This window comes from Galleria mellonella, unplaced genomic scaffold (assembly GCF_026898425.1).
Source record: "Galleria mellonella isolate WM207_F2 unplaced genomic scaffold, CSIRO_AGI_GalMel_v1 utg746, whole genome shotgun sequence".
Taxonomy (NCBI): domain Eukaryota; kingdom Metazoa; phylum Arthropoda; class Insecta; order Lepidoptera; family Pyralidae; genus Galleria; species Galleria mellonella.
In genome coordinates this window covers 1568851-1582590 of record NW_026442148.1, presented here as the reverse complement: position 1 = coordinate 1582590, position 13740 = coordinate 1568851, and the positions used below count along the sequence as shown (strand labels likewise).

Sequence of the window (13740 nt, the reverse complement as noted above, 5' to 3'; positions counted from 1 at the left end):
TAAATTCACGCCATATTACACCCATCAAACCGAAACACAGCCATGCAAACACAACTGCTTTACGATTGAAACACGAATGGGACAGAGGTGGCCAAGCAAACGACTTTTGTACAAAATCTCCCTTTTATTGTCTAAATGACTTACGTAAAATCCTTTACATAATAAAAGAATAAACAATTTAATTATTGCTCGATGTTACTTTAAAATCCATACATACATACATACATATCTGTCACGCCTGTCTCCCATTAGGGTAGGCAGAAACAATGGAACGCCAAATGCTTCGATTCAAACAAACCTCTTTCACTTCTTCCACATTCATCAATCTTGTCATACACGCTCGTCGGTTACGGGTACTTTTAATTATCCGGATTTTCGATTATACGGAAAACTCCTGGTTTTATTTGTTACGGATAATCGAGATTCTACTGTAAAAGAACTTGAAAAACTTATAACTGCATGGTGCACTTACAAAAATCGCTCCTTCCCGATACAATTGAATGCCGTTTCTTGACTTTCTCCGTCATGGTGCTCTTTAATATACCAGATTTAGGCATGAAGGTGATAAAAAAAAACTAAAAAAAAAATATTGAAATAAACTATCTTTTAAACGCGACTTCGTCTGCGTAACCGGAATATGTGGACTGATAGGGGCAAAAAGTAGCCTATGTTCTTCTGCATGCCATAAAATAACCCTAACTCATAAAAACTAGAACCTTCTACGAATCTATTTTCACTATTACACAGCTTTGTCTCTTTCTTTCAAATTGGGAATTTAGCGCAAAAGAACGAGTTGAAACAAGTTCAAGAACAAATATAGGTTTTATTGTCAGTGGTTGCCACGGTTGGCAGGCGTATTGCTAACCGCATTTAGGCTTTGGATATGTTTTAAAAGGGGCGCTGCCGTTCGTCGTTCGACTAATAAGTTCTCTTAGTTGCCTCTTACGACACCCACGGAATATTCACTTTAGTTATGTTTTGTTAAGAGAGGGACTGGCTGAGAAGCAGCGCTGTGCAGCTGTTCACATTGCGCTGGGACACTCGCAGCATCAGCTGAGCCGGTTCCTTTTGCCGAGTATGGGACACTTTTTGTATATGTTATTTATATTTTATATTGTAATTGTATGGCAATAAATGTTTCTATTCTATTCTATTCTAAAGGAAGGGATGGCTCATTCTATGCCGGGACCACGTGGCACTCTCAATGTAATCAGTGGCAAATCTAAACGTTCAATCGATTGATCGATGTTCGATCTGTACTACTGTTGGACATCACCAGACAGTCCTATGGTCGAACTGTCTATTCGTTTGTTTAGATTTTTATTAAGTTCTATTGAAATCAACTATAGATATAAACTGGAATTCCCAAGAGACTACAGCATGGGGTTCTTCAAAAGGGGGGTAAAGAGGTTTCTTCAGGGTCGGCAACGCGCGCGTAATACCTCTGGTATTGCAGGCGTTCATAGGCTACGGTAACCGCTTACCATCAGGTGGGCCGTATGCTTGTTTGCCACCTCAGTGGTATAAAAAAAAAAATAAACTGGAAACCCCAGTGAGAATCAATAGCACATTTAAATGCAATCCATAAATGCTTATTCGAGCGTTTGCTGGCTACACCTGCGGATGGATGATTTTATGCGATAGGGAATAATTTGACGTACATTTATTTACTTTATTGGTGTTTCTTGATTGATTTGATTGATTGATTGATTGATATGTATAAATTATATATATATATATATATATATATATATATATATATATATATATATATATATATATATATATATATATATATATATATATATATATATATATAGCAGGTCAGTTAGCCCGTCGTTATGAATTCAACAAGAATTGTTCACAATGGTTTCCAGGGGGAGCCACGCGGAGGTCGACCTAATAGGGTATTTTGCTAGCAATAGGGTTGTCCAACTCCATCGCTAACAATCCCTTTCCCCCCAATCTTTTATCCTTATATTATTACTAACTTTTTCCCGTGACTTTGTCCGCGTCACGAGTCTGTAAAAATGTAGCTAATAAGCCGACATAAAGGGGTCAAGAGGTTCCCATAACTCATGTGTTGGTCCTATTCATGGATTGTAGACTAACTCCCCTTATTTATAAATACGTCAAACCTCTCATAAACCTATTTTAGCTATTAGTAGTGTTTTGTCCTTGTCTTTTGCGTATTTGCGTTAATTTTTCAATTTGAAAGACAGTAACAGAACACTGTTTGGCGTGAATTTACTGGGTACAGAGGAATAACACCTGAGTCCTCAGGAATGGCAACGCATGGGGGGTATCATGGGCGAAACAGTATACTCTATTATTTCCACGGTACTGCTCATGTGTATAGGCGACGGTTACCACTTTCCATCAGGTGGGCCGTCAGCTTGTTCGCCATTCTAAGTTGTATAAAAAAAAAACACTGTAATAGTAAAAATGTATTTACAGGATATTTTAGTTTTTATGAATAACACAATTTATCTTGCTTCTGCACGTATTTGTTGTAATATCACATGCTTAATTATTATAAAAAGCCGGTCAAGTGCGTGTCAGACTCGCGCAGCGAGAGTTCCGTACAAAATTAAGTTTTTTTTTTAGTGAAATAACTACAAATTTACGGTTTTCGGATTTTCGCCTTTACTTGTGCTACATGACATTGTTTCTTGCCAAATTTCATGATTCTACATCAACGGGAAGTAGATACCCACCCTAAGGTTTTGATTCCCTTTTCGAATGTCAAAACATGCGATATAAATGTAACATAAACGGCCGTATCTTTTGATTGCGTCGATTTAGAAGCTTGATTTTTTCACCGCTTCAAGAGACTTGTTGCAGAGTTGAGTATGTGGTATTAATTTCAACTTGATACGTCCACCGCGTTGCTAAGAACAAGGGTCTTGACAAACCGTGAATATGTATATTAATTTAAACTTGATACCTCCACGCGTTCCTAAGAAAAAGGGTCTTGACAGACGGGCAACAAACTGATTCCATTTTTTCCTTTTTTTTATATACAACTTAGAATGGCAAACAAGCTGACGGCCCACCTGAAGTACACATTAATAGGTACGGAACTGTAAAAAAGAATGTTGAGTGTTTGCATAACACTGTCCCAACTATCTCTGACCGCACTAGGTCAGGTATCGCTTTATATAGATTTTCAATCTTATATATCATTCACTATATATGTTACACCGATACTGATTTTTTACCCAACTTAGAAAGGCAAACAAGCTGACGGCCCACCTGATGAAAAGTAGTAACCGTACATACATAATAATACAACCACATACATGTACGTTTATATTTAAACAAAAAAAAATGCAATTTATTTAATATAATTAGAAATTTATTATTTGACAAAAACAAAGTTACAAATACAAGATACGATGGGCCCCACAGTGGGCGAGCCTGTATAGTGGGCACCCGACAAAGATTGACAATTCACAATCTGTTATAATAAAGAGTACATAGTGGGCGGGTATTATTTTTTTTTTTTTATACAACTTAGAATGGCAAACAAGCTGATGGAAGCAGTCCACTGATGAGCAGTACCAATGGACATAACAGAGTATACTATTTCGCCCATGATACCCCCCATTCGTTGCCATTCCTGAGGACTCGAGTGTTATTCCTCTGTACCCTGTAAATTCGCTGCCATATCCCACTCTTCAAGTCGATACACAGCCATGCAAACACAACTGCTTCACGATTGAAACACGAATGGGACAGAGGTGACCAAGCAAACGACTTTTGTACAAAGTCTCCCTCTGGTAGAATAAGTATTATATATCATTAAGTACTCACTTTTACTTGCCAATTCACGTAAATTTGAAAACAAATCACGTGAATTGGCAAGTGCCTCTTACGACACCCACGGGAAAGTAAGGGGTGGTCCATTCTATGCCGGGACCACAGGGCTTTATCGTAATCGCGTAACATAGTTGCAAAAACCATTAGACGAATGTAGAAACAGGTAAATAGTGTACAGCTATTTAATTTTTAACCGACTTTAAAAAGAAGCAGATTCCCAATCGGTTTTTTTAATGTTTGTTCCCTCATAGCTACGTCGGTTGTAAACCTACTTAAAAACTTCTTTTTCTCAAACATGCTTGGAAATGTGAGCATTATTTTGACAATCTTCTTAGAGATAAATCAAATTTGCCGTACTGGCCAGATACACGCGGGCAGCGGCCGGCAAAAGTTGTATGAAAATCCATATTTGTCATATTTTGCGGCCAGATAAATTACTATGTAAACTCATATTTGTCTTGTAATTTAAAAATGGAATGACCATGATGATGGATGAATTTTACTTCGAAACATGGCTACCAAGGAGGTAACTAATAAAAGGTTTTATTTAAATTTCGATCTGGCTTGCAAATAGAAAGATGTTTATTGAAAAAAAAAAAAAAACAAAGCAACATTATGGCGCGTGAAAAATTATTATTGTTCGTTATTCGTCATTGAGCTTAAAAAGTAAAATTGTGTTTTTGATTTCCACACATTGCTTGAGAAAAGTACTATACAAGCCTTGGCCACAACTAGGCATTGATGGACTCACGTATGTGTGCCTCGGCTACGCCTCGGCCCACATTTGCACGTTCGTCCATCAATGCCTAAGTCGCTGGCCGCTGCAGTAATGTACTATTTTCTATCTGAAAGGACATACTTATAGATTGCTTTTGTAATCATTTTATCGAAATCGGTTCAGTAATTTAATTTTTAAACTAATATAATTGATTTTGTCATTATTAACAATAGCAATTATAATAATTAGCAAATTAGCATGAATATTAATTGACAGTAATATGTTAATTAGCCATTAACACATACAATAAGGTATTGGTAATGATACATGTATGTATATATTATATATAAGAGTGTCCACCCCGGAGCAGGTCAGTCGTTTTACAGTCGTTGTACAGTCACGTTACAGTCGTGTTACAGTTGTGTTACAGTTGTGTTACAGTCGTGTTACAGTTGTGTTATCATCGTGTTACAGTTGTGTTATTATCGTGTTACAGTTGTGTTATAATCGTGTTACAGTCGTGTTCAAGTCGTTACATCTGTGCTGTATTAATGTAAGTCTTTAACCAAAACCCTTTATATTAAAACTTCATAAATATTGTTTCTCAAGTGATCCGCACATTATGTACACGTAAACACACTATTCTGAGTTCCAAATTCAAAAATTTCTCTATACGTAAACACGCGATTGCGAGTTCTAAATTAAAAATTTTTGAATATTTTTTATTTTTATATTTGAATTTAGAATTTACGTAGATACGAAACATTTCGCCGGTTTGTTGCGAAGTAAATTGTACTTTATTATAAATAGCATAGAGTATTTTAGCTTTTTATTTTATACCATTCACTCGTGCTAGAACCTCATTAGTAGAATTGCTGTGATAGGTCGGGAAATGTAAGTGGTTTACTTTACCTAGAATATATAAATGAAATATTGCAATATAACAAAAACTTTTTTCCTTAGTAATTTTAGTGTTGCGAAAATAAATTGACTAAAGTATGACGTATTATATATATATATATATATATATATATATATATATATATATATATATATATATATATATATATATATATAATACAGGTCAGGCTATCAAGAATTGTAATTTAATATATATATATATGTTGTTTTGAATAATTTATTAACATAAATAAAGTATACTTTAATTGCCTACAACACTTCATTCCCCTTTCGATTATAATTACATCCTGACACTGAATCACTCATTTAAACTGGCACGAGCAAATCCGCGGGTAACAACTAGCACCAACATAAATTAATATGTGTCGTTCAGCTGAACCAAGATCTTGGCGTAACGCCAGCAAAGCGCTGTAATATTGTTCATTTATTGTCCTTCGACCTTGCGTAAAAATCTCGGGGTCGAACCCACTACCCATAAGGTCACGTACATTAACCAGCCTAAATATAAATTTACCAGAGGGAGACTTTGTACAAAAGTCGATTGCTTGGGTACCTCTGTCCCATTCGTGTTTTAACCGTGAAGCAGTTGTGTTTCGGTTTGAAGGGTGGGATATGGCGTGAATTTACTGGGTAGAGAGGAATAACACCTGAGTCCTCAGGAATGGCAACGCATGGGGGGTATCATGGGCGAAACAGTATACTCTGTTATGTCCATGGTACTGCTCATGTCTATAGGCGACTGTTACCACTTTCCATCAGGTGGGCCGTCAGCTTGTTTGCCATTCTAAGTTGTATAAAAAAAATGGTCGCACCCTCTATTTCGTAAATACTTTTACATACTATTTAAAAACAAATAGAAATGTATACAAGGAGTATTTTTAATGGGTGATAATGGAATGATATACGCGGGCGGAGCCGCAGTATACAGCTAGACGTAAACAATTTAAATTATTAGGCATAATAGCCTGTTTAAATATTGCTTTTGGAGTTTTTTTACTCCTCAAACAAACAAACAAACAAACAAACATCGTTGTCACAAAATTAATTAATTAAACAAACAAACACGACAGGAAACCCTGTCGATTGTAAAAAAAGAATCATGAAAATCGATTTAGAATTGATGACGTAACCACGTGGCTATTTTTATTCAATTTATTTAAATTACTTTACTGGGCAAAGGAAAATATGGTACAAAAGGCGGACTCAATGCTAGTAGCATTCTCTGCCAGTCAACCTTTGTCTATACTTCTATATCTATGTCTGTACTTTTTTTTTTAATGGATGATAATGGAATGGTGACCCTGCCTGCGCTAACTTATACACCGGCGGGGCACCAGTGAGGGATGATAGGTGAGTATGAAAAAGCAAGTCAGTTAGCCCGTCGTAATGAATACATCTGGAATTCAGCACGATGGTTTCCAGGGGGAACCGCGTGGAGGTCGACCTGATAGGGTGCATTGATAGCAATGTAGACTAACCTCCCCATTACTAACAACCCCTACCCCCCCCCCCCCACCCCTATATCAGTACTAAACTAATATGGCTTTGGCTCAATCAAAACATCATAAAACTTGGCACACATGTCACATTTAGGATGGACGCGATTACATAACATATAGGCTGCTTTTTATTCCGGTCACGTGAACGAAGCTGCGGGCGTAAATAAGTCTATTATATTTGTAAAGAAATGACCTGCCTATCAAACAATTGGATCAAAAATTTCACATATTGTATGTACTCATATTATGGATATAGAACTAAGAAAGACTCTTTCGAAGTATTTATGGAAAGGGAGATTATTGACTTCTAATTGGGAGATACTACATTCCGATAGGGAGATATCGCCTTCTAGTAAGAGATACCAAGTTCGAAATCTTCGACCAGTTGCAAATAACACGAATAAATACGAATCACTACACATGCACCACGTTGAAATCTCAACATTTTATACTTAGCAAGCAATCCAAATAGAAAACCGCAACGTAATTATTTCGTGGAACCGTAACGAATCGATAAAAACCGGTCACATCACTAAAAACAAATACCCGCAACACCTCTGCACAACACTATCACAGGCACTATAGCGAAAAAAAAAAATATAAACAATATTTTTCTAATTTCAATTCGATCGAAATTTAAAATAATATTTTAAAATTGGAATACGTTCAACTCGCGCTCGTTGTACGGGAAGTGTGACCGGACTGGAGTTTTGTTGCGTTTGCATAATGTGGAATGGATTAAATAATTTATTGTAACCGCAAATAAATTTATCCCGACATTTTTATCTTTACAGAATGCAAAGTTTCTTAGAAAATAAACTACGTCTAACGAATCGATCAAACAAATATACCGTGACGTTGTAAAGTCTATTTTCTATCTAAAGAAATGCCAAAAGAAAACTATTTGATAAATGGAAACATTAAATATTTTGTTAAGAATTTTACTTTATCGGATTCGTTTTAGAGTTACTAGAGTAAAAGAATAAGACCCTCGACGAAGTTACTTGGTTATTTATTAACCATAAAACAAATTCAATCTAGAGATATAATTATAAAAATTAAAGTTTATTAGAAACTAGCTGTTGCCTGCGACGTCGTCTGCGTAAGTCTTTCCTAAGTAGTCTAAGTCTTTCCTCACGGTTCAGTGGTTTTGATGTAACAAACACATTTCCCTTCACTGCTCTGCTCCTATTGATCGTAGCGTGATGAAAAGTATACTATAACCTGCCCAGGAGTATGAAGAATAATTGTACCAAGTTTCGTTAAAATCCGTCAAGTAGTTTTTGTTTCTATAACGAACATACAGACAGACACAGACAGACTAAAATTTTACTGATTGCATTTTTGGCATCAGTATAGGTCACTAATCCCTGATAATTATTTTGGAAATATATTTCATGTACAGAATTAACCTCTCTACAGATTTATTAAAAGTATAGATTAAACAGAAAATACTAGTTTTCACACGCAAATTCGTCCGCAATCCGCATCTTCGAAATTCTAACGCTACAGTGACCAGCTTCTGCTGCCTATTTCACATAGTATTATATGAGTATTGTTATGAAAAAAAGAGTAGTGTAATGCAAACATAGATTATGGATTGTACTTGTGGGAAGCAAAGTATCAATTTATGTCAAATTAGAGTATACGATTGTCTATGGCCATTTACCTCTTCCCTTTTTAGTGATGTCTATTATACTGTTCGGTTGCTATTAACGTGCTTTAATATTAAAAGTTAAAAGGAAAATACTGCGTTCATTTCTGACTCTGAAAAGCAGCCAACACGACGCCCAAACCTTATCAAGTATCTTAATGTACTATAAATTTCGTGTCAAATCACGATGTTCATTCACGCTAATCTTAGAAACCGCACGACCAATTTTAATAAAATTTAATAGGTATTTGTTTGCTGTAACTTTAGAGATAGAACAGTTTTGATCCCGATAAGAATAAATAGGCCCGGTAGATGGCGGTAGGGGGCAAAACGACCGCTTGTTGAGTCATAAAACTTTGGACAGTAATATTATGCAGTCTCGTGTCACCTTAGAGACTAATAGACATGAGACAGTATTTACATGCTATTGGCACTGTCCCCATGGGGTTATTGACTCTGCCGTGTTGCACGATTGTCACTGAATGCTGATAACAATAGCAACACACGCGAACTTGCGACAAATATTGAATTTTACGGCGAACAATGTGAACAATGAGTTTGAATCAAAGATTCGGTCCCCGGTTACGTATCTTGCAATCAGCGGGTCTACCATGAAATGAAATTCCGAAATTTCGGACTCAATTTCGTGTTTTTGTTCGTACCAAAATCGACCCTATAAAAGGAAATTAAGATTTCATTTATCATAAATCCTACCATAAACGTTCAAAGGAACGATACTTTAGCATTTTTAAGCGGTACGTATCATGTAATTTTAACATCAAATTTGTGTTTCGTTCGGATCCGAAATTTCGGAAAACATTCCATGGTAGGCCCTTAGTTCGCGATTTTTAATTTTTTACATGTATTACCTAAAAGGTAATTAACGAATGGCAATTAACGACCGAACATTAGAACAATACAATCTCTGCAAAACTATTTAGAAATTATTATAACGAATTATCATTTCTAATTGATTGTTAATATTACTATTTGTAAAAGAAAACTGCATTTAGCCCGTTTAGCGATTAAAAAGCAATTATGTTATATAACTCCATTGTTTTCAATTAACATTAACAATGATACATTTAAGAATCGACGTAATCAGCTTGACAATTTTAATGAACGACAATAACTTGGAAATTTTTTATTTATTTATTCATTAGTACAAATATGTGTACATGGCGGACTTAATGCTAAAAGCATTCTCTCCCAGTCAACCATAGAGAAGTGTAAGAAAACACGACTACGGTACTACTAATTATTGATATACATACATACTAAAATTATATATATGGTATATAAACGAATAAATATATATGAATAACAAATACACTTACACATATATGATATATACTATACTATACACGAAATTGAGAATAATATAAAGCACTCACTGCTCGGGTAAAGTAAAAAAGTAAGCGCGAACGTTTTTTTTTCATTTAATTGTGCATTTGAATGTTAAATAATGGGGTCGATTGTGAATCATCATACCTATAAACCGATTTCCAAAATTAAAATTTCAAAATAACAGCGAAATCTTCATCATCATCATCATCATATCTGCCTTTAACTGTCCACTGCTGAACATAAGCCTCCCCCTTGGGGGGTTTTGCCAGTAGTTGGCACGCTTGGTAGGCGGATTGGCAACCCCAATCAGGTTTTGGAGATATATTTAGAGGGACGCTGCTGCCTATCTCTCGCCCTCCCTTAGTTGCCTCTACCCACGGGAAAAGAAGAGGTGGCCTATATTACGCCGGGACCACACGACAACTTGTCTCTTGAAGATGAAGATACAAGTTTAGAGGAAAGACGCCTTAGAATGAAGATCAATGTTTTTTTTATACAACTTAGAATGGCACACAAGCTGACGGCCCACCTGATGGAAAGTGGTAACTGTCGCCTATAGACATGAGCAGTACCATGGACGTAACAGAGTATACTGTTTCGCCCATGATACCCCCATGCGTTCCTGAGGACTCAGGTGTTATTCCTCTGTACCCAGTAAATTCACGCCATATCCCACCCTTCAAACCGAAACACAGCCATGCAAACACAACTGCATCACGGTTTAAACACGAATGGGACAGAGGTACTCAAGCAATCGACTTTTGTACAAAGTCTCTCAATTGACAAAACAAATGTCTTAAATAAATAAAAAAAAAATAGTTTAAAAAAAAATCAAGAGTCGTATCCACACTATTATATTGCAGCGGCGCATATATGCCTGCATAAAATTGATTGGTTCAAGTTCGTAAAGAGTTTTCTTATGCAAATTAGAGAAGCAAACAAACCTGATGCAAAGCAGTGGGGGGGAAGGGATCGTTAGTAATGCGGATTATCAGTCTCATTGCTAACAATATACCCTAACAGATCGACCTCCCGTGGTCCCCCCTGGGAACCATCGTGCTTAATTCCAAACGTATTCATCGCGATAGGCTAACTGACCTGCCTTTTCATTCTCACTGGTGCCCCCCCAGCGTATATCGTTAGCGCAGGCGGGGTTACCTTTACGCCATAAAGTTATATAAAACAAACTATTATGGTAATAGGCTACTAAACAAATGGACTATCCATTTATTTAATGATGATGTTTCCGAATGTATTTGCAATTCAAGTTGTTGTTTACGATATTTTGTTTTTTTTCTTCGAACTGCGGAATATCGCATTAAAACTACTGCCTATTTCGTTTTTTGTTTGCCTAATGGTTGACTACGGTATCGTGAGCGAAACAGTATACTCTGTTATGTCCACGGTACTGCTCATGTCTATAGGCGACGGTTACCACTTTCCATCAGGTGGGCCGTCAGCTTGTTTGCCATTGTAATATAAAAATATAGTTCTCATATAAACTTTTTATGACTTAGAATGGCAAACAAGCTGACGGTCCACCTGATGGAAAGTGGTAACCGTCGCCTATACACATGAGCAGTACCATGGACATAACAGAGTATACTGTTTCGCCCATGATACCCCCCATGCGTTGCCATTCCTGAGGACTCAAATGTTATTCCTCTGTACCCAGTAAATTTACTGCCATATTTTAATTTTACTCTTTACAAACCAAAACACAGCCATGAAAACAGCTGCTTCATGGTAGAAACATGAATAGGACAAAGTACAAAATCTTCCTCTGGTATACAAAGACTCCCTCTGGTAAGTTCACCAAAAATTTTTTTTTTAATTTTGTCTATCTACATGTTTGTTCTGGCCTCATGCAAAAATATATATATACTGTTATATATATATATATATATATATATATATATATATATATATATATATATATATATATATATATATATATATATATATATATATATATATATATATATATATATATAGTACCTAACGGGATACGCTGGCAGGGCACCAGTGAAGGGTGATAGGTGAGAATGAAAACAGGCCAGTTAGCCCATCATATTGAATTCATCAGGAATTAACCATGATAGTTTCCAAGGGGAACTGCGAGGAGGTCGACATGGTTGGGTATATTGCTAGCAATGGGATTCTCAGTCTCCATTACTAACAATCCCTTTTCCCCTGCTATTTTATGTTGTAACAATATAGGTCTTAAGCTATTAAAGGTAAAGAATCAACATGTACCCTGGAAGGGCACAGCGATCACATTAATAAATATTAAATAAAATACATAACTATACTATATTATACATGTATAGTGGATTTAAACAAAATAAATAAAACATTATTACATGAAAACAAAACAAATAGATACAAATACAATTAAATTTTCTCATTGAAAAATTCCTACAGTGTATAATAACTTTTTGTAATTAAATACTTTTTAGAGCTATTTTAAACTTTTTAGAATCATTTTCATTTTTTAAGTTTATTGGAATTTTATTGTAAATTCTTACAGTTAACGAGGTCACTGAATCAATACACCTCAGTATTCAGAAATGGCAACCTAGAGGGGTACCATAGACATATTTTGTAATAACTTTAATATAATATTTGTTTGAAAAAAAGAAATATTTGTATTCAAGTAAACTTAGATTTAAACATTTTTGAATAGTCATTTTTTTCATTACCGCCCATTCGGAACGCAATAGCAGCCAAGAACGGGCAAGAAACTCAGCCGTTGGTTTTTTCAAAAAGTTTATATATATAATGAATTTGTATGAATACAAACTACTAAGATTATAAAATTTTAAATATATAGTATACATCTATAGGCACTTTCCATTAAGTTGGTTGTCAACTGATTTGCTAATCTGTTTTATAAAAAAAAAATTGGTGCATAGTGAATTAATATAGTCATTAAATAGACATCACAGTATATACTGTGACATCCATAGTGCTGTTTGTCTATAGGCAACAGTTACCACTATCCATCAGGTAGTCTTCAGGTTGTTTGGAATTGTAGGTAAGTTACATAAAAAAAAAAACAAATATTATTGCCTGACGCGGCAAAATTATTAAACTGGGCACTAACGCCTAATAATAAATATATTGAATTAATATAAAATACCTGTGTACGAAGTAGAGCTGTAGGAATCCGCCGAGGAAGCCGACAGCGACCTGCTTCGATATCTCGCTGATTTTTTCAGAGCGCCCGATTTGCCGCGCTGGCCTTCGAATTTGCCCGCAGTGCCTTCTGCGTTCCCGCCTCTCACCTGTCCAGGATCTGTCACGGGGCTATCGCTTGGAATGTTTGCGGCTGCCACACTCTCTTTGCGATGTTGGTTCGGCTCGCCATGCCCCTCCGACATTTTTTTATTTTTATTTTTTATTTACTTTTCCTAAATCTGAGTAGGTAATCTAATTAAAAGATATTATTATATTCCACTTATAAATTTAACGTAACAATTAACTGTGACTATTATATGTATTTATAATGATAATACTAATATTTTTATAGTGATAAAATTGATTAAAAACATGAAATATAAAAAACATTCGCACAAACAACCGCAGTGGCGATGAAATTATAATTCATTAAATAATAGACACTGGACACTAATAGATAAATTACTATTATTATCTAGAATGTTTCAACTATCTATCGTTGCATTTATGGCCATAAGCATTGATAATAATGTTCGAAAAATATGAATTTCCAATATCCAATCCACCCGTGAGCAGAATCGAAAACCCCACACCTCATA

At 35.5% G+C, this 13740-nt stretch overlaps 1 protein-coding gene across 2 annotated transcripts in view; it reads right to left on the bottom strand.

Annotated features, from left to right (window-relative positions):
* The window catches only part of LOC113509683 (adenosylhomocysteinase-like 1), a 26170-nt gene extending 12430 nt beyond the window's left edge, over positions 1-13740 (bottom strand). Inside the window, exon 1 of one of the 2 annotated variants that reach the window (XM_052901100.1) lies at positions 13104-13740. In XM_052901100.1, coding sequence (XP_052757060.1) covers positions 13104-13344 — 241 coding nt within the window. In that variant the 5' untranslated portion in view covers positions 13345-13740. Of the gene's footprint in view, positions 1-472; positions 1257-13103 lie in introns of those variants that run through there. The other variant, XM_052901101.1, reaches the window with a different exon arrangement.